This window comes from Bos grunniens, chromosome 5 (genome assembly GCF_055505025.1).
Source record: "Bos grunniens cultivar Pamir isolate PY7600 chromosome 5, Bosgru_T2T1.0, whole genome shotgun sequence".
Taxonomy (NCBI): domain Eukaryota; kingdom Metazoa; phylum Chordata; class Mammalia; order Artiodactyla; family Bovidae; genus Bos; species Bos grunniens.
Window position 1 is genome coordinate 97,128,325 of NC_141169.1, and position 21,038 is coordinate 97,149,362.

General features: G+C 44.6%; 1 protein-coding gene across 2 annotated transcripts in view; it reads left to right on the forward strand.

Annotated features, from left to right (window-relative positions):
* The window catches only part of GRIN2B (glutamate ionotropic receptor NMDA type subunit 2B), a 436,266-nt gene that overhangs the window by 205,849 nt on the left and 209,379 nt on the right, over positions 1-21,038 (forward strand). The window contains exon 3 of one of the 2 annotated variants that reach the window (XM_086404095.1): positions 7,847-8,449. In XM_086404095.1, the coding sequence (XP_086260221.1) occupies positions 7,847-8,449 (603 nt within the window). Of the gene's footprint in view, positions 1-7,846; positions 8,450-21,038 lie in introns of those variants that run through there. The other variant, XM_086404097.1, reaches the window with a different exon arrangement.

Consider the following 21,038-nt stretch of genomic DNA (forward strand, 5'->3'; position numbering starts at 1 on the left):
GCAGATGATGCTTCATGGAATTTGCTGTAGAGAAGAATGAAGAAATGACTGGTACACTTCCTGCCTCTCGGCCTGGCTCCAAGGTGGATCCCCTTCACTTTTTGTACAAGTGCACAACCATTCAGGCATAACTGCAGACATGTGCCATCAGCATAGAAATTTGGAACCAGTTGAGACCATCAAGGTCATTTCAGTTCATCTCCCACCCAACAAAGGAATGTACTTTGTAATATTAATACAACAAACATTTAAATTTTTTTCACGTGCCTGGAAATTCATCTCACAATCTCTGGAGATTCAGAGATGAATAAGGTGCAATTCCTGCTCTTGAGAAATGCACATTTTTTAATGGGACGAAGTGCACAAATATGCTTCCCATGAGAAAAGGGAATCCTCAAACACTGTTGGTGGGAATGTAAATTGGTGCAATCACTATGGAAAATAGTATGGAGGTCCCTTAAAAAAATAAAAATAGAACTACCATTGTTGTTGTTCTTCTTCAGTCCCTAAGCCATGTCTGACTCTTTGCCACTCGATGGACTTCAGCACGCCAGGCTTCTCTGTCCTTCACTGTCTCTTGGAGTTTGCTCAGACTCATGTCCATTGAGTTGGTGATGCTATCTAATCATCTCATCCTCTGCTGCTCTCTTCTCCTTTTTCCTTCAGTCTTTCTCAGCATCACAGTCTTTTCCAATGAGTCGGCTCTTCATATTACGTAGACAAAAGTATTGGAGCTTCTGCTTCAGCACCAGTCCTTCCAATGACTATTCAGGGTTGATTTCCTTTAAGAATGACTCGTTGATCTCCTTGCAGTCCAAGGGACTCTCAAGAGTCTTCTTCAACACCACAGTTCGAAAGCATCAATTCTTTGGCACTCAGCCTTCTTTATGATCCAACTCTCACATCTACACATGACTACTTGAAAAACCACAACTCTGGAGGAAGGAATGGCAAACCACTCTAGTAAGCTTGTCTCAAGAACACCATGAACAGTACCAAAAGGCAAAAAGAACTCTGACTGCAGCCATGAAATTAAAAGACGCTTACTCCTTGGCAGAAAAGTTATGACCAACCTATACACCATATTCAAAAGCAGAGACATTATTTGCCAACAAAGGTCCATCTAGTCAAGGCTATAGTTTTTCCAGTGGTTATGTATGGACGTGAGAGTTGGACTGTGAAGAAAGCTGAGCGCCAAAGAATTGATGCTTTTGAACTGTGGTGTTGGAGAAGACTCTTGAGAGTCCCTTGGGCTGCAAGGAGATCCAACCAGTCCCTTCTGAAGGAGATCAGCCCTGGGATTTCTTTGGAAGGAATGATGCTAAAGCTGAAATTCCACCTCATGCGAAGAGTTGACTCATTGGAAAAGACCCTGATGCTGGGAGGGATTGGGGGCAAGAAGAGAAGGGGACAACAGAGGATGAGATGGCTGGATGGCATCACCGACTCAATGGACGTAAGTCTGAGTGAACTCCAGGAGTTGGTGATGGACAGGGAGGCCTGGCATGCTGCGATTCATGGGGTCACAAAGAGTCGGACACGACTGAGCAACTCAATTGAACTGAACTGAAGACCCAGCAGTTCTACTCCTGGGTATATATTTGAAAAAACGCAAAACACTGATTAAAAAGACACATGTATCCCAGTGTTCATGGTGGCCTCATGTACACTTGCTAAGATATAGAAGCAACCTAAGTGTCCATCAGCAGATGAATAGATAAATAAGATGTGGTCTGTGAGTGTATGTGTATACACACTCACACACACACACACAATGGAATACAATTCAGCCATAAAAATGAATGAAAATTTGCCATTTGCAGCAACAGGAATAGACTTGAAGAGTATTATGTTAAATGAGATGTTAGACAAAGAAAGATAAATATTGAATAATATGACTTAAATGTGGAATCTAAAAAAAAATACAGCAAGCTAGTGAATATAACAACAAAAAAGAAAGACTCACAGATACAGAGAAGAAAGTAGTGATTACCACAGAGGCAAGTAAGGAGGGGCAATATAGAGGTAGGGGAGTAACGGCTACAAACTATGAGGTATAAAATAAGCCAGCAGGAAAAATTGTACAACATGGGGAATATAGCCAGTATTTTATAATAACTATAGATGGAGTATATGGACTCTGTGGGAGAGGGAGAGGGTGGGGAGATTTGGGAGAATGGCATTGAAACATGTATAATATCATGTATGAAACCAGTCACCAGTCCAGGTTCGATGCACAATACTGGATGCTTGGGGCTGGTGTACTGGGACGACCCAGAGGGAGGGTATGGGGAGGGAGGAAGGAGGAGGGTTCAGGGTGGGGAACACAGGTATACCTGTGGTGGATTCATTTTGATATTTGGCAAAACTAATACAATATTGTAAAGTTTAAAAATAAAATAAAATTAAAAAAATAAAGTTGTTAGTCACTGTATTGCACACCTATAATTTATATCATATTGTACATCAATTATACTTGATTAAAATGTGTTCAATAAATAAATATGGTGATGGGGCATGTATAAAATATTGTGAAAGCACAGAGCAGAGAGAATTATCTTGACCTGGGAAAGTCAGAAAAGACAACAAGCATAAAAAAAGCTGACTTTTGAAATAGGCCTGAGAGATGAGCATGGCATTTTCCACATGGAGTGCTGGGGAGAATCCCTTATCTGTTAATAATCCAACTCCTTTTTGAATGTTCATAACGACAGCAAGCTCCTTACCTTACGAGGCCCATTTCATTTTAAACAGCTATAATTGTTGCAAATGTACTTTCTCCATTGAGCCCAATGTTGCCTTTTACTACTTCTGCTCACTGGTCCCAGTTTTCTCCTCTGGAGCCAATGGGCAGAGACTTATTTTTATACCATATAAATCATTTTTATATTTGAAAACAGATACCATGTTCACTTTCAAGTTGTCTCTTTTCCACATCAGAAAAGGGAAATGGATAAAGTCTCCAGTTTGGTTCCCTGAGGTGATCTGAGATGAAGTTGGTGCATAGGAGGTTTAGGAGGGAATGCTCTCCAGTCCTACACGCCCTGAATGGAAGGGCAGGAGTAGACAGAGGGAGAAATACAGTGTGAGACAGTATTTTCTTTATTTATTTCTGACTGTGCTGGGTCTTTGCTGATGTGCGCAGGCTTTCTCTAGTTACTGCGAACAAGGGCTATACTCTAGTTGCGATGTGCCGGCTTCTCATTGTGGTGACTTCTCTTGCGGCAGAGCGTGGGCTCCAGGGCTTGCTGAGTTCAGTAATTGTGCTGCACTGGCTTAGCTGCCCTGCAGCATATGGGATCTTCCTGGACCAGGAGTGGACCCTGTGTCCCCTGCATTGGCAGGCAGACTCTTAATCACTGGACCACCGAGGAAGTCCTTTGATGCAGTATTAATGGAACCTTGTGGGAAGTTCTGAAGACAGACACATCCTTCAGAGTTGCCCAGAATTAAGGCAGGAGGACTAGGTCTTTAGACTCCATGACCACTGGTCACTCCGTGCGCTCTATTCACTCTGGGTGAGGGGGTTCTCTTCAGCTGATTCAGTCCCCAAGATGAACTGGCAGCTGAACCCCATTAGTATATCCTTTATGTCTGAAGCAGATCTGTAAGGGATCTCGGTGATATAGAAGAAGAATCTCATGTACTGCTAATTTTCTAGGCAGCAATTTTCTGAGGCAGTTTGTAGAATGGGAATAGTACCTGTTTTTGTTTCTTCTTCTTATCAAATAAACATCATGAACACCGACATGATGGGGTTCACCATAACAGTTCCAGACTGACAGGCTCTAATGTCCCATCATAGCTTCCCTGTGCTGGCTGCACCTATCAGTCATGGTAACCCTTTATCTTGGGCTGCTTTAAAGGTGCTCTGGAGGCAAGTTGAAGAAGTACATTCATATAATAAATTTGACTGGGAATCTGAGGAGACTGCTCCAAGGACCTGTGCACATAACATTTTGTAATGACACCAGGAGATAAAAATGTTAGTGGGGAAGCATAGTGAGCTGAGTTATATCCCTGTCCTTCATCCTAGAAGATGCTACTTCTTGTGGTGATCACAATGCATGCTGGGAGCCTGCCAAGATGGATGCATGGCCACAGTCCTTTCCACTCCATGCACACATCAAGATTGCTCTTTGATTTGTGGCTGTGACCATAATTTGCAAAGGCTGTCACTGCTTACAACTTATAGTTAGCCCAAAGCTTTGTTGAAAAAGAGCTGTTCCATTCCCGACTGCTATATACCAGATTGATGTGTCAACTAAATTAATAACGCTGGACCAATCATTATACCAGGAAACATTTGCCCAAGCTATAACTTTGTCTCTTGATTCCCATTTGGTTTCATTAACCTCCTCTTGGTGCCCCAGATAAAATTGCCTTGTAAGGCCTCCTTATTTAATGAAGGATTGGCAAGATAAGATGGTTGAACTGGGCATTGACAGGAGTGGAGGAAGTCAGAAAAGGATGATTGTGGAAAACAATAGAATTAGTAGGTAAGATGAGCATGTGGTGGAGGTAACTTGAAACCATATTAATTTTCCTTTTTTTACTTTCACTATTTATTGGCTTTCTTCACATAATAGCTGGCAGTTTCTTTAAGAGCTCATTTATTTTTGTGAGGGAGTTTTAAGAGAAGACTAAAAAGGAGAGGGTCAGGTTGGTATACAGTAGATTGGCTTTCTTTTAAATTCAGTCTCATTAGTGTGGGCTCATTTACTATGGATGCCCATGGGTTTTCCTTCAAGGCTATCTCTAGCTGTGTTTTGGAATCAGCTGTGGCTTCACTGTGGCTGGAGCTTTGTGGGTGTTCAAGAACCTCCTTGGGATAAGATATGTTTGTTTAACATAGAATGGGCAGTAGTTTTACCCATCTCATCCTACGCCCGTGCATTTTAAGGTATATTTGGATGCATCTGTCCCTTTGTCATGTCCACTGGGCTGGTGAAAACTCAAGTGATAATACATCTCATTTGAGAATCTCCCAAACTCCCCAGTTTAGCTGAAAGTAACAAGGAAAACAAATGGCTGTCACTTTAAGGTGATCACAACCATTCTGGGTAAGTTGTTCTGTCACAGGCCTTCCTTTCCTGTTACTGTAGCTCTCTGTGGGCCCCTGACAAGTCTTGTCATAAATAAGCTTTGCTGCCTTGGATTCCCACTCTATATTGTAACCCAAGAACAAGGCCAGTGTCACCCGAAGAGCAGTCCATACTTGGCGTTGAAGTAGAAGACGAGGAGCAGGGGCTGGCCGCATTTTAAAAAAAAATTGAAAATCACTATTCTGTTCTGTGTAGGAATGCAGGGGATTTCTGAGTATTAATTTTATATCTTGCAACTTTGCTATAGTCCTTAGAGGTTCCTCTTTGACTGTATGTTTAAGCCAAGGGAGGGAGCCATTATAAACACCATTTTACCCTTAGCTCCAGTAATTTTCTGGTGGCATCTTTAGGGTTTTCTATATGTAGTATCAGTCATTTGCAAACAGTGAGAGTTTTACTTCTTCTTTTCCAATCTGGATTCTTTTTATTTCTTTTTCTTCTCTGATTGCTGTGGCTAGGACTGCCAAAACTAGGTTGAAAAATAGAGAAGAGAATGAGCACCCTTGTCTTGCTCTTGATCTTAGAGGAGACGCCTTCAGTTTTTCACCACTGAGAATAATGTTTGTCGTGGGTTTGTCATGTATGGCCTTTATTATGTTGAGGTAGATTCCTTCAATGCCTACTTTCTGGAGAGTTTTTTTTTTTTTTAATCATAAATGAGTGTTTATTTTTGTCCAAAGTTTTCTCTGCATCTATTCAGATAATCATGTAGTTTTTATTTTTCAATTTGTTAATTTTGTGTATCACATTAATTGATTTGCATATATCAAAGAATCCTTGCATCCCTGGGATAAAGCCCACTTGATGATGATGCTTTTTAATGTGTTGTTGGATTCTGTTTGCTGAAATTTTGTTGAAGATTTTTGCATCTATATATATTGGTGAAATTGGCCTGTAATTTTTTTGTATGTGTTTGGCATCTTTGGTTTTGGTATCAGGGTGATGGTGGCCTTGTAGAATGAGTTTGAGAGTTTTCCTTCCTCTGAAATTTTCTGGAAGAGTTTGAGCAGAATAGGTGTTAGCTGTTCTCTAAACTTTTGGTAGAATTCACCTGGGAAGCCATCTGGCCCTGGACTTTCTTTTATTCTGAAATAATTTCCATTCCCTCCCCATGCATTCTTGGTGCCCCACCCTCTCTATATCCCTGAGTTCCATGGTCCTAAGAGGCTTCTCTTAGACTGTATGTTTAAGCCAGGGGAGGGATCCATTATAAGCACCATTTTACCCATAGCAGAAGGAATTAACCCCAAATGACTGAGCAGCTCCTGTTTCACTTGGATCACTTGTAAGAAAATGTCAAGAGTTCAAGGCACGTGATGCACACACAGCCCTGGCAGAGCCTTGAGCTGGCAGCTCTTGCTGCCGAATCAGGGTCTTTGGATACCAGCTGGATATCTCCCAGCCCGCATTTTTTTTTTTTTTCAATAGCGAGGGCCCAAAAAATACTCAGCAATTTCTCAGCTGTACAACAATGTGTTTCTGGACTAAGAAATCACTGCATCATTTTGTTTAAAAGCCTGATCTCTTGTAACCATGCTTCAAAGCTCTGGTTTCGGGGATAAAAAAGCACTGCCCCCTTTGAATTAAAGACACAATTTTGTTAGCTTGGATAGTTATAAAATGGAGATAAACCATCAGATAGGAGACAGGGGCCACTGAACAAGAAAAGAGATGCCATTACCCAGGAGGAACTCAGGCGAAAATAGACTGAAACAGAAGGATGAGGCTGAGAGGGTCTTCATTTTGTGGTTTCAGATTCTTCTAGCTGTAAGATGGAGATAAAATGCAGGGCCTGACGTGTCCAAATGGCAGGTGGGATACAGCTTCAAATGGGAGAAATGTAAAAGGATTTTCCCCTCACAAAGTGGGAGAAAACATAAGATGCTTAACATTGACAGAGGGTTGTGTGTAATACACAGGTCAGATGGAGACCCCTGGCATTATAGAGGAAAGAAAAAGAGCTATTCTCTACATGCTGTTCTCGAATACAGGCTTAATCACAGATGATCTTGAAGACAAGTCATTGTAACTTGTAGCTTACATAGACTGTCTGTGCCTCATTCTAACCTATATGCCTCATTACCAGAGTAGAAGACAGAGAGAAAACTCCATGTGCTATTCATTTAACGGTTATGTCTTTATAGACAATGCACTGATCAAATCTTGTGCTACAGTGCACTTCCCAGCTCACCATACCTGAGTGCCACTCACCTGCTGGACCACTCACCTGCCCCCTCCCTACTTGAGGCAGATTTAAGGGCAGATTGAGGGCGTTTTGGATTATTCCCTAGATTGAATGAAACACACCCACAACTGATGAATCCAAAAGTCTCAAAAACTGGAAAGAGCAAGTTTGTGTTTATATAACTCATTTGACAGCAAACCCTGACCTCAACTGACATGAGGCCATTTTAGTCTTTATCCTGCTTTTTGTGGCTCTTCCTACATTTTGCTCTAGAAATACTAACATATTTGATTTTGAGAGGCTGTCTGGGGCTCTGCAGTAGCCTCGAGAACTTCAAAGAGAGCATAGATCCAGGTTGGTTTTCTCCAGGGGAAGGTTTTAAGAAGGAGAGTATTACCAATGTTTGCAATTCAAACATATCCCTCTTTAAAGGCATTAACGTGGAAAGAGTAATTGACACAAACAAACCTCTGCGTCCAGCTGGTTCAGGCTCTCCCTCCTCATCTTTGTTTTGACTTTTCTCTTTCTTTTTCTTTCTTTATGTTTCCTGCTCTAGGATGAATCCTCCATGTTCTTCCAGTTCGGCCCATCAATTGAACAGCAGGCTTCCGTGATGCTCAACATCATGGAGGAGTATGACTGGTACATCTTCTCTATCGTCACCACCTACTTCCCTGGCTACCAGGACTTTGTCAACAAGATACGCAGCACCATTGAGAACAGCTTCGTGGGCTGGGAGCTGGAGGAGGTCCTTCTGCTGGACATGTCCTTGGACGATGGGGATTCTAAGATCCAGAACCAGCTCAAGAAACTTCAGAGCCCCATCATTCTTCTTTACTGTACTAAGGAAGAGGCCACCTACATCTTCGAAGTGGCTAACTCAGTAGGGCTGACCGGCTACGGCTACACTTGGATTGTGCCTAGTCTGGTGGCGGGGGACACGGACACAGTGCCCTCGGAGTTCCCCACCGGCCTGGTCTCTGTGTCCTACGATGAGTGGGACTACGGCCTCCCTGCCAGAGTGAGGGACGGGATCGCCATCATCACCACCGCGGCCTCCGACATGCTGTCCGAGCACAGCTTCATCCCCGAGCCCAAGAGCAGCTGCTACAATACCCATGAGAAGAGGATCTACCAGTCCAATATGCTGAACAGGTGAGTGTGTGGCAGAGGGCGCACCGATGGTGGATGTTGGAGGGGAGTTTCCAAGACTGGGTCGGAGGGGAGCTTCCGAGACTGGGTCGGAGGTTCACATACCGGGACGAGCGGTTCGCAGTGTCTGAGGTTGAAGGTTGGCCACTGGGCGGGCCAGTGATGGTGGGGGCAACCCAGATTCAGAGCTCACTGTGTGGTGTTCTTGTTTTAAGAAATACAGAACAGCTCCCCTCCTTCTTGATCACTTCCCACATGTCTGGTCTTCCTCTTAAGAGTTTTGTGTGTTCAACCTCATTTAACCCTCAAGGCAACAACTCTACGAGGCAGCTTTTGAAAATTGCTTGCATTTTACGATATAAGAGAATGGGCTTGTAGGTGTAAGCTGTCTAAGGTCATGCTGAAACTAAGAGGTTCAGTTTGAAGTTGAACACAGATCTGTCCGATGGCTATACACCTGATCACTGGAAAAGACGAGACAGGCATAGATGTGAGAGAGGACTGGCTCCTTACCTTTGGGATGATGCTGTACTGAGAAGGAACAGGGAATAAGGTAGCTGAGTCTGTAGGCACATGAAAAGGGTTTGTCCCTTGGCTTATTTTTGTATTTTAATAAATACTCTTGATTTTATTGAAAAAGGTTAAAAAATTAGTAAATACAAAGAATTTTGCAACAAATAACAGTGTGCTCACCACCAGGAATTAGTTATTAATAGTTTGTATTTACAGATATGACATTACAAATATGACATAAATAGATATTACATGTATGGTAATGTCTTTTTCTTTTTGGCTCATTGAACATTTATTGTTTTTATTATTATTACTTAAAAAATTTTTTTAATTAAACTTTTTTTTTTTTTTGCTTCTCCTCTCTCTGCCTTTGAGATTAAGTGAGAGCACCATTGTAGAAACAATTTTTATGGTTGCCCTTGTTCTGGTTTATTGAGTGAGAAGATATGGGTGGAATTCTGCTTCCCTGGCCTCACCCCTCCCCATGGGCAGAGAAGCCTGGCAGGTTATAGTCAGAATCCAACTTTGATGGCAGGACATCCTCATAGGGGCCTTTGTATAAACCAGTCAGGTACAGGTTCTGTATCTGCTTCTGTGGTTTTTTTATTTGTATAAAGCTGCTACATGTGGTGACCTAGATGGGTGGGATGGTGCGGGGTGGAGAGGGGTCCAAGAGGGAGACTCTTCTCCAGGGGATTTTCCTGACTCAGTGATGAAACCTGCGTCTCCTGCATCTTCTGCATTGGCAGGCACATTCTTTACCACTGAGCCACCTGGGAAGCCCAATAGCTGACTCATTTCATTGTACAGCAGAAACTAACACAACTTTGTAAAGCAATTATACTCCAATAAAAATTCAAATAATATGGAAGAGGCCCCCCCAAAAGTTAAAAAGACCTTAAATCTGAAGAAACAATCATTGATGAAATAATCAATGACCATCTTTATAACTAGCTCCCTATACATGTGTACCTGTGTGGAGATGAATCTACAGTTTTACATAAATGAAACTCTAACCAAACATACTGTTTGATAACTGTACTTTCTTTCACTCAACAATGTGTTTTGGGTATCCATTTCACCTTTATTATGAACTATATCAGACATATAGAAACGTATTCAGAAAAACTTAATTCATACTCAGGTACCCTCCATCCAGCTTAAAAAATAAAATATTAGAAAGTGTACTCTGGAGAGGTTCAAGTATATTGTATTTACAGGAGGTTGAATGTGTACCGACTAATGCTTGTTTAACTTCTGGAAGGGACTTGAACTCCATAGCCTCTCTGTGACTGGACCTGGATCCAGCCCTGACATTCCCCCACCTTGAACTCCCTGCTCTCTCTGTCATCCCTCATTATTCCCACTTGTTGCTAGGGACTATCTTGGTTTTCTTCCTGCCTTCCTGGCAGATCTGTCCTGGCCTCCCAGCTTGCTTGTTTCTTTACACGTCTCTTAAATATTGGTGCCTCTCAGGGTTCTGTCCTAGACCCTCTGCTAGATTTCTCATCCATTGCTGAGAGTGCGATGTCTGTAAGTTCCCCCAAACTGATGTCTCTGGCTGCAATGTCTCCCTTGAGCCCCACGTGTATCCCTCTAACTATGACCACATCTGTTCTCCTTTGGATGCTGTGGGCCCTAGAGCACACCATATTCAGAGCTCAACTGCTGTCTCATCTCCCATCAACCCTCCCCACACTCTTCTAGAGAAATTGGCACCTCTTATAAAGGGATGTTGTTATTTAGTCACTCAGTTGTGTCTGACTTTTTGCAACCCCGTGGACTATAGCCTGCCAGGCTCCTCTGTCCATAGGATTTCCCAGGCAAGACTACTGGAGTCCATGGCCATTTCCTTCTCCAAGGGATCTCCCTGACCTAGGGATTGAACCTGTATCTCTTGGGTCTCCTGCACTGGCAGGCGGATTCTTTACCACTGAGCCGGGAAGCCCTTTATAAAGAGTACCTCTTGTTACCCAGTGCCTACAATAAAAATGTCCAAGATGTCCTTGATGCCCCAGCCAACCATGACCTTGTCTGTGGATTCTCCCTGGAGAGCCTTCTCTTACTTTGACCCGTGTGCTGCATCCCAGTCCACCTCTTCTGACTCACATTGCTACAGGGCCTCTTAAACACCTTCTGGCTCCCAGTTCTGCTTCTTTTCAATCTCCTCTGCAGTCAGAGTGATCTAAAATGAAAATGTGATTTCATCACTCTTGTGCTTAATACCTTTCAGCAGCTTTTCATTGCTCCTGTAATAAAGTCGCAGCTCCTTAATATGGTTTATAGAGTCTTCCACAGCGTGAGCCTTCCTGGCTTTCCAAAACTGTCTCGTGCAGCTCTCTCTTCAATGCCACCTTCCTGCCAGGCTGAACCTACCATGCCCTCTCTCCCTTCCAGCCCCTACTGCTGCCTAAGTGTGCTCCCCAGGTGCCCCTGCCTGACGGTTCACAGATGCTCGTGCCCTCTTCTCCTGCCCCTTTTTCATTGTCCCTCAGGATTCAGTCTTGGCATCCCTTCCTCTGCAAGCCAAGCCCTGGGCTGACATCACTCTGTTACACACCTGCCCTGCATCCTCTGCCTTTCTAATAAAGACGATCGTCATTATGTGCTTTATCACCTCTCTTCCCTGTACGCTCTGTGAAATCAGGGACACTTCTGTCTGCTTTGTTCATGCAGCATGAGAAAGATCCTTGGATCGACTACAGGACGTATCTCCGAGATTCCCATCACCCAGTACCTCCCTGCCCCGCAGGAGCGTCTCTGCTCTGCTCCTCTTTTCAAGACAAGGGACGTTTCCTTTAAAAACTTACTATGTGTTCAGTTCTGTACGTTCATGTTTTCTCCTCATTGTTAGTGTTAAATTCAAATCTGATTCAGATGATTTTTCCAAATATTTGTTCATAAAAACCAAAACTAACAATGAAGGAATATCAAGATGAAAACATCTGCCAAACAACCCAAGGAAGTCAAGTGGATATTACCTTAGGGTCCATAAATACAGTTCAGGAATGCCTGCTTTTATCTTAAAAACTTCCTCTGGGTAAGCTACCATCTGAAGATAGTACCTCTCACCTGGCTGACTTCATGTTAGACTATAAATATCTGTGAAGCCTGGTCTCTAATCACCATATCTTTGAAACCATAATTGTTCTTAACCTTGCCGCCATCTCTTCTGGCCACTCAGGAAGGCAGCCTCCTTCATTCTCTGTGCTCTTTTTTTTTTTTTTTTGTCCACAAAATGGGATCTTAGTAGCCCCACCAGAGATTAAACCTGGGCTCTAGGCAATGAAAGCTCGGAGTCCTAACCACCAGACCACCAGGGAAGCCCCAGTCCTCTGTCCTCCTTGCTTGCAGCTTATTGTTAAGAGGACCACAAACGCTCGCCTCCGCCTTCTTGTGCACAGTGGTCCTAAATAGAACAAAGATGGCACAGTCCAGGTTATTCACACTTTCCTTGAGACCAGTGCAGAGCAGAGAGACAGTCCATCTTCCTTCGATCTGCCAACTGCTCCATGTAAAGGGCTCACCAGGCTTACCAGAGCACGTCTCCACTGTTTCCTCCATGAAGGTTCTCTTCTGCTCCTGTTCCCTGACTCTTCCAGGCTTCTGTCTCTGACTGTCTGCTGGGCATCTCCCCTGGACAGGACATCTCCCCTGTCCGTGGACCTGCAGCCCGCATGCTTCTCTGTTGCCTTTTCCTTCCCCTTCTCCCCAGTGCAGCTGCCCCTGGCTCTAGAATCCAATGCCTAGCCTCTCTTAGTATTTGAACACTAGTATTCGAATAGTTTTTCCATTAGGATCCAGAAAGGATTGGGATTGACTAACAGGGACTCTTTCAGTTCATCAGTGGAATTCAGTTAGGCATCCTCAGTGCTCCTCCTCCTCCTGATCTGAAATCAGCCCCTCCCCACTCCCATCAGAGCTCTGGTCTCACTAGGGTCACTCTTTTAAATAACAAACCAAGCAGCCACCGCATTTAGCCACAGCAGGAAATCTTGCAAATGAAATTGTTGCAGATGCTGAGCTGTTTCCCAAGGAGGACTTTTCCTTTGGCTTGATACTTAGCTCCCCGCAACAGCAGCAGCCCCAGGAAGGCTCCTCAGGACATATTCCGGGGGCACGCGGCCCCTGGTTGGCACCAGGAATACAGAGTCAGGAAATGGCTTCTTGCCTCACCTTCTGAAAACCCAGGAGCATTCACAGACCCTGTGGTCCATCCATCCCCAGCAGAACTGCAAGGGGAGGGAAGCCCCTCATTCATACCTGACGAGACGGTGGCATTCTTTCCATGTGAGGGACGTTCCTAAGTCTTGACTTGAGGAACACGGACAGAAGGCTCTATGCTGTCCCTGAATCCCAAACAGAAACACATATTCAAAGGGATTTACTTGTTATTTGGGCTTCCCAGGTGGCTTAGTGGTAAAGAATTCTCCTGCCAGTGCAGGAGACACTAGAGACTCTGGTTAACTCCCTTCATCAGGAAGCTCCCTTGAAGGAGGAAATGGCAATCCAAGTATTCTTGTCCGGAAAATTCCATGGACAGAGGAGCCTAGCAGGCTACAGTCCATGGGGCCGTGAAGAGTCTGACACAACTGACTAGCTGAGCATGCACGCATTTGTTAGTTGCAGGAGGAAAAAAAATTTTAATGATATATAAGCATTCTCAGAAAGAATCCTTAAAATGAGCTATTTCCTTCACTGTCAAATGAATGTTATTTATTCCCCATCAATCCAAATTCCTTATTGATAACTTCTTAGCTCTTGGAAGCCTGGTGCCTGTATCCAGACAGGCTCCTGGACAAAGCTGTTTACCAGGATTGCAAGAAAAATACAGAAACCCAGTTAAATTTGACTTTCAGATAAATGACGAATTTTTTAAAGTATAAGTCTGACTCAATTATGGCACGGGACATACTGATATTAAAAGATAATTTGTTGTTTATCTGAAATTCAAATGTAACAGGGCTCCTGTATTATTTTTCGTTTTTGGCCAAGTATGACAATCCTACTTGGTATACTGATAGGAATTCATTTTCTGTTAGAAGTTTATAGCATTCATCTATGCCTTATTAGTAAATGTAGTACAGCGCCCTTATACCAAGACATGCTGAGAACATTTTGTTCCAACTGGGAACTTTATTTGGTTGAAAGAATTGGAGAATTTCTTATGCCATACATTCTTGAAGTGAAGGATCTTAGTTGCCCAGAGAAGCCCGAAAACCTTTTGCTACCAGATGATCTGGAAGTGTTTAGGAAGTGATCAGGCAAGTTGTCTAAAGCCTCTCTTATGCCCCTGAGCTAGAGAAGATTGGTAGCTTTTAGTAGGCATGAAGAGCCAACTCTTTGGAAAAGACCCTGATGCTGGGAAAGATTGAGGGTAGGAGGAGAAGGGGGTGACAGAGGATGAGATGGTTGGATGGCATCATCGACTCAATGGACATGAGTTTGAGCAAACTCTGAGAGATGGTGAAGATCAAGGAACCTGGAGTGCTACAGTCCACGGGGTCCCAAAGAATCAGACATGACTGAGCCACTGAACAGCAACAAAAAACAGGCACATATCTGTGTGCTTCCTTTATCATTTCCCTAGGGGAACAGGTCACAGTGAATTTCCTTCTCAGTGTGCCTCCAGTACTTGGCCAGCATGTTTCTGAAACCTGATGGTGTTCCTGCTGCTCACCTCTGGGCTCCCTTTCTGTCTTAAGGACCCAGTACTCTTGTTCTTCATCCATAGCAGCTCTGGGGACTTGTAGAAAGAGCAGTTGCTCTTTGAGATCTCAACATAGCAAATCTCTTATCTTGTTGTTGCTGTGCTCAGATGTGTCCAGTTCTTTGCAATCCCATCTTCTATAGCCCACCAGGCTCCTCTGCCCCTGGAATCTTCCAGGCAAGAATACTGGAGTGGATTGCCATTTCCTTCTCCAGGGAATCTTCCTGACCCAGGGATCAAACCCTTGTCTCTTGCATCTCCTGCCTTGGTAGGCAGATTCTTTACCACTAGCACCACCTGAATCTCTCTTAATTATTTCCCCCTGGTGTCCTCAGCTTTCTTGCTCAACAAATGTTTTGTGTTAACCCCCGCCACCCCCAAATTCTTCCTTCCCCGTGAAAGTTGCCATCTCAAAAGGCCACAATCCTCCTCTAGTGAGGTCTTTGAGGGATGAGGATGGCTGATGTGAAGGAAGGTGCTTTGTTAGGTTCTTTTTTAAAAGAGCTGTGATGAACACGATCTTCCTCTAACCTTGGGGCAGAAGCCACACCCTCGAAACCATTATGTTCGCGGGATCATTCCCACGGGATGCCTCCTTGACTCTCCTGGCCTGAAAAATGCTGAGAGATTAAGAAATAAACTAGGAGTTGAGTCAGTTAGTTTTTAGGCACTGTGGGCAAGACCAGCTTGGTCGTTCCTATCTCTTATGTGCATGATAAGTCACTTTAGTTGTGTCAGACTCATTGCGACCCTGTGAACTATAGTCCACCAGGGATGGAACCTGCATCTCTTGAGTCTCCTGCCTTGGCATGTGGGTTCTTTACCACTAGTGCCACCTGGGAAGCCCCACCCATCTCTTATTGTTGTTAAATATGAGTGGAGTGCCAAGCACAGGCAGACTGAAGGGAAGGCAAATAGTTATTATAGGTTCATTTCATAGAGTTTATATGTGAGTCAAAAGTTTCCACAAATGCACTGTTCTAAGTGGACTATTAGGCATGGTGGTCTTTACCTGATTGAAGAAATCTACTAGAACCTAAGGAAAGATCCATTTTTCACACGAAATGTTTAGTAAGGCAAGACACAATCTGTGTATAGAGAGACTTTAGCTGCTCAGTGGTGTAGCAGAAAATAGAAATTTGGAAAAATAACAGAAGAATCTAATAATCCTAAAAGATACATTCATTGCTGATTGTAATTCAGGCAAGCTTTAACTATTCATGGAGGAATGGTTGAATGTGAGGGTTATTCAAGCTCTCCTGTTTTTCTGTAGTCTTTCACCTTCCTCATGTCAGATATATAGATGTCATTTCAGTAAGTGAGCCTGACTCCTTTCCCTTAAATTCAGTGAAGAGCATTCTGAACTGCTTAACACTGAGACCCCTGCACAATTCCTTCCTTAGTCACTATTGAATTCTATGGCTGACGTTACTTACCAGTGACATAGTTGGGGCTTCCCTGGTAGCTCAGACGGTAAAGAATCTGCCTGCAATGTGGGAAACCTGGGTTCAGTCCCTGGGTTAGGAAGATCCTTTGGAGAAGGGAATCATTCCTGTGCCATGCTAAGTCGCTTCAGTCGTGTCTAGCTCTTTGCGATACTATGGACTGCACCCCACTGGGCTTCTCTGTCCGTGGGATCTCCAGGCAAGAATACTGGAGTGGGTAGCCATTCCCTTGAGAAGGGCATGGGGTCTCACAGAGTCAGACAGGACTGAGTGACTGACACATTTCATTACACACTGTCATGGTTGGTTTTTCTTTCCTCTTTCTTCTCTTTCATTTTCCTTCTCATCTTCCTCCTCACTCTCTTCTTTCCTCCTCTAGAAAATTATTTACAATTTGGAGGAGAAGGCAGGAAATAGAGAGGGGGATTGAGTGGGAAGAGAATCCCATTCCACTGAGGACAGTTTAGGGAGGGGGTGGGATGCCCACTTGCTCTGGGCGAGAAGACGTAGGTGGTCCAGGACCCATGGGGAGGAATAGGATGGTCTCAGGAGAAAGGAAGCAAGAGCAGTGCAGGGCTGTGGCTTTCCATGAAGGAAGCAGACAGACATCCTCAGAGCACGCTTAACCTCAGAATGTGGGTTGGTGGCGATGGTCAGGGTTAAGAAGATGGTCATAAGTACATGCTCAAAAGCAGCCCCATTGTCAGCCAGTCTGGCAAAGTTAACAACTCGGATGTTGACTGCCTTTCTGAATGCGTTCTACACACCCGGCATAGTGCGATTATCTAACTGCATCCCTGCAAAAATCCTGATCCATGCAAATGTCCTTGGGAAACATTTTCTTATCACCCTTTTAAGGGCAGCTTGTCCTTCCCACCCTCCCAAGCTCCCTGTCCCCATCCCGTGCTTTTTTTCTCTCTGTAGCACTTATCTGACATGTTGTATAAATTTTATTTTAAAATCTTTTGTTGTCTGCATTGTAGGCACTTGATAAATATTTGTGCATAAAAGCATGAATGAAACCGGGAACCATTATGCCCATTTTATGTCTGTAAGAAGCCCGAAGCCCAGGCTTGGGTAGTGTGATGCCTGGGTCTGTCTGGGGGACCTGGATGTCAGCCCCTCACCCTGCTGCATAGTAATCAAGCTTTAAAGAAGCCCTGGCTGCCCTTAGAATCAGAGCACCACAGCTGTGAGAGGCCTCGGTGCTCATCTCATCCAGCCCTTTCAAGATATGTATTCTCAAGGGAGAGAGAGAGTAGGTAGGATGGTGAATGGATTTCACACATGTGAGGACAGAATCTCAGAGCTGTCCCTTGGCTGTCGGAGGCAGGGCAGCGGCAGAACCCAGGGGTCCCACTGGGAGGAGCCACACTCTGCAGAGAACACACCCCTCTTGGCCGCCTGACCACAGCCTTGGAGGAGCTGGCAGGCAGCCAGGGCTCCCCAGGTAACCTTTGGCCAGGTCTGGCAACGTCCCCATGATCCTTGCTCCCTTGTTCTTACCCAGACAAGGGTGCAAATTCACAGTTAATGGGAATTGAAGCTGGTGTTATTTAGGAATTGAGTGGGAGTCATTTCTCCATCTGCTCTTTCTTCCCACCAGAGGATAAAGGCTGGCTGGGTGGCGGTAAGGACGGAGGCGAGTTGCCAGAAAGCGCGAGTGCTGTCATTTATGGTTACAGACATGGGCTGGAAGCCCGAGTGAGGGCTGGACCACGGCCGGCCAAGGTCAGCTTAACGAACACAAGCTTCTTGAGAGTAGAGAGGGTTCTGTGGCTTTGGCATCTCTGTAAGACCTCGCACGTTTTAAATAAGTAATGGTTTGAGCCTTTCTCCCTTTCCTCTCCAGTGGAGCTGTCATGGATGCATAGATGGTCATCTCTCGGAAAGAATCCTCCAGGACCTGGTGTAGCTGATAAGGATCAGGAGGAAGTAGGGTGTTGGGCCTGGCTGACCTTGAGAGGGGCTTGCTGAGGGAACTGACTCCGTGCTGTAGACAGGGGCACCCAGAGAGGTGGAGGAGGAGGGCAGTGGCTGGGGCTGGGGGTCAGGGTGCCCTCCCCAGCCCTTCAAGCTTTCATCAGTGGCGCATTCTTTTCCAGGAGGGCCCAGCAGGGTCAGTGTGCCCAGACTGGCACCGGTCCCCAAGCTGGGCCGGCCGATCACACATGAAGGGACTGCTGCTGACAGATTAGAGCCCCTGCTGCTGGAATCTGTTCCCTCTTGTCCGGCTGCCAGCAGCAGCAGCAGGCCGGGGGCTGCCGACTGACTGCCTCCCTCGCTGCTCCGGCTTCACTGTCCCTCATTCATCGTTGCCTCACACCGCTCCCCACCTCCTGCTTATTCTTCTCCATCTTTCTCTGTAGGGTGTTCTGTTCGTTGATCTCTTTCTGCCCCACTCTCTTTCTCCCCAGCTTTCCTGTCCAAGCTTTAAAAGCTTTCTTGCATTTAGCTTTCTGTAGTCATACGTGACCCCGTGGAGTTCTTGCACATGCACACACAGGCATACACATCCACGTACATGTGCATTAGATATCCATACAGCATGGGCTTTAGTGTGTACCCTGCCCTGGTGGCTCAGACAGTAAAGAATCTGCCTGCAATGCAGGAGACCTGGGTTCCATCCTTAAGTCTGGGAGATCCCCTGGAGAAGGAAATGGCAACCCACTTCACTCTTCTTGCCTGGAGAATTTCATGGACAGAGGACCCTGGCAGGCTACAGTCCATGGGGGTCTCAAAGAGCCTGACACGACTTAGCGACTTTCACTTTTGGCATCTCTCAGGTGAATAGAGAATTATTCAAAGAACTGGATGAAAATATTTCACATAGAAAATCTCTCCACTTCTTCCTGTCCCTGAGACCGTGTTGTTGATTGCCCACAAAGGGCTGCAGATGGGACAGAAGTTGGGAAGAATCTTTCTATGTGACTTGCCTGCAGTTAGCTCTGGTGAATATCAACAAGGTATTTCCATCCACTCTGATTTCATTTGTAAAGTCTTGGTGGCTGTAAGATTGGTTGCTAAGTAACCCCACATTTACTGTTTAGGTAAAGGAGGTAGACATAGTAGGCCAGTGGGTCTATATCATGTGAAGAAGTCCATAGATATCTTCTTTTTTCTGAAGGAAAGATCTTCCCTGATGAAGCAGCAGAAATAGCTGTGGAAGCCACACTGTGACCGTATCATATTCATTCTAAGCAGTCCTTTTCAGCACTCCTTGAAAGGGGTCAGGGCGGCATCCAGGTGAGGATGTGTGGTCCAGGTGAGCATGTGTATCAAAGTCCACTTAGTGTTTGACATCAAACCTGATGATCAATACCTTCAGTTCATTCATGATCATGGCTGATGATGATCAAAGTGACCATTTTCATACACGGAATCTTCATGTCCATCATCTTACAGATTCATTACAACAGAGCTGTGAGGGCTTTGTCTGATTACTGCACAGATAGACGGTGGGGATCAACAGAGAAAACTCTGACACTTACTTTCTTTTAATTTTCCCACCAGCATTTCCAGACATTCCTACATACTTTTCTTGGTCATTGAACAGAAATCTATCAGAAACTTTTGTTCAAGCGAAATAGCACAATAGAATGGCATTATAATATAGTTCATTATTACATAGATTATACTAATAAGTCAAATTTCTCTCATTTTGAGTAGGTAGAGAAAAAGCCAGGTATCTGAGTGTATTATAGATTATGACTTAAAATGGTGAGTGATCCCACAGGCTGTGTGTGTGTGTACACTCAGTCATGTCCAACTCTTTGTGACCCCATAGACTGTAGCCCACCAGGCTCCTCTGTCCATAGGATTCTCCAGGCAAGAATACTGGAGTGGGTTGCCATGTCCTTCTCTAGGGGATCTTCCCGACCCAGGGATCAAACCCTTGTCACCTGAAAGTCTCCTGCATTGCAGATGGATTTTTTATCACTGAGCCTCGTGGGAAGCCCAAATAAAAATTTTGGCAGCTCCACACAGCATGTGGGATCTTAGTTACCCAACTAGGGATTGAACCTGCACCCCCTGAGTTGGAAGTGCAGACTCTTAACCACTAGACCCCCAGGAAGGTCCTTGTTGTTTAGTCGCTCAGTTGTGTGCAACTCTTTTGCTACCCCATGAACCATAGCCCGCCAGGCTCCTCTGTCCATGGGATTTTCCAGGTAAGAATACTGGGTTGCCATTTCCTTCTCTAGAAGATCTTCCTGACCCAGGGGTTGAACCCACATCTCCTGCATTGCATGTGGATTCTTTACCACTGAGGCACCTGGAAAGCCCCCCACAGGCTATGTTTTGTTCCCACATCTCACATGTGTTCACATATAGACTTACCTCCTTTACCTGGGAGAGACGTGGTCATAAATTCAGCAGTAGGATACACTGAACATAACCAAGAATCCCAAAGAAAGCAGAAAAGGGCTTTGAGCTAAAACCACTGACACAAAATCTTACCATAAAATGAACGTGGCCTATTTTATCTAAAGAGTTCATTTACTGTAATTTTAATACATATTTCTAAGAAGCTTGTGGGGCAGTTGGTTTAAATGTAGCATAGAGTATCTGTAACCCTGTTTAAACAAGATTCATAAATATATTTTAGGTGGTTTGTCCAGAACTGGTGTGGTGGCTGCCTAGTCATCAGGCCCCAGACTCCACCTGTTAGCTTTCTACTCTTTTGTTTATAGGGTGTGGCCTTTATCCCCATGCTAAAGATGCCTGTTTTAAGCAGCAGAGTGAAGTTAGGAAGGAAGGAGGGCAGGTTGTTTCCCTTTCAAGGAGAACACCCAGAAGGCCCATACTTTACTTCTAGCCCATAGGTCAGAAATCAGTCAAATCAGGGCACTGCTAGCTGCAAGAGAAGCTGGCAGTTCAGCTTAGTCTAGTTTAATTTAGTTTTTGACCTGGGCAGTAATAGGCCCAGT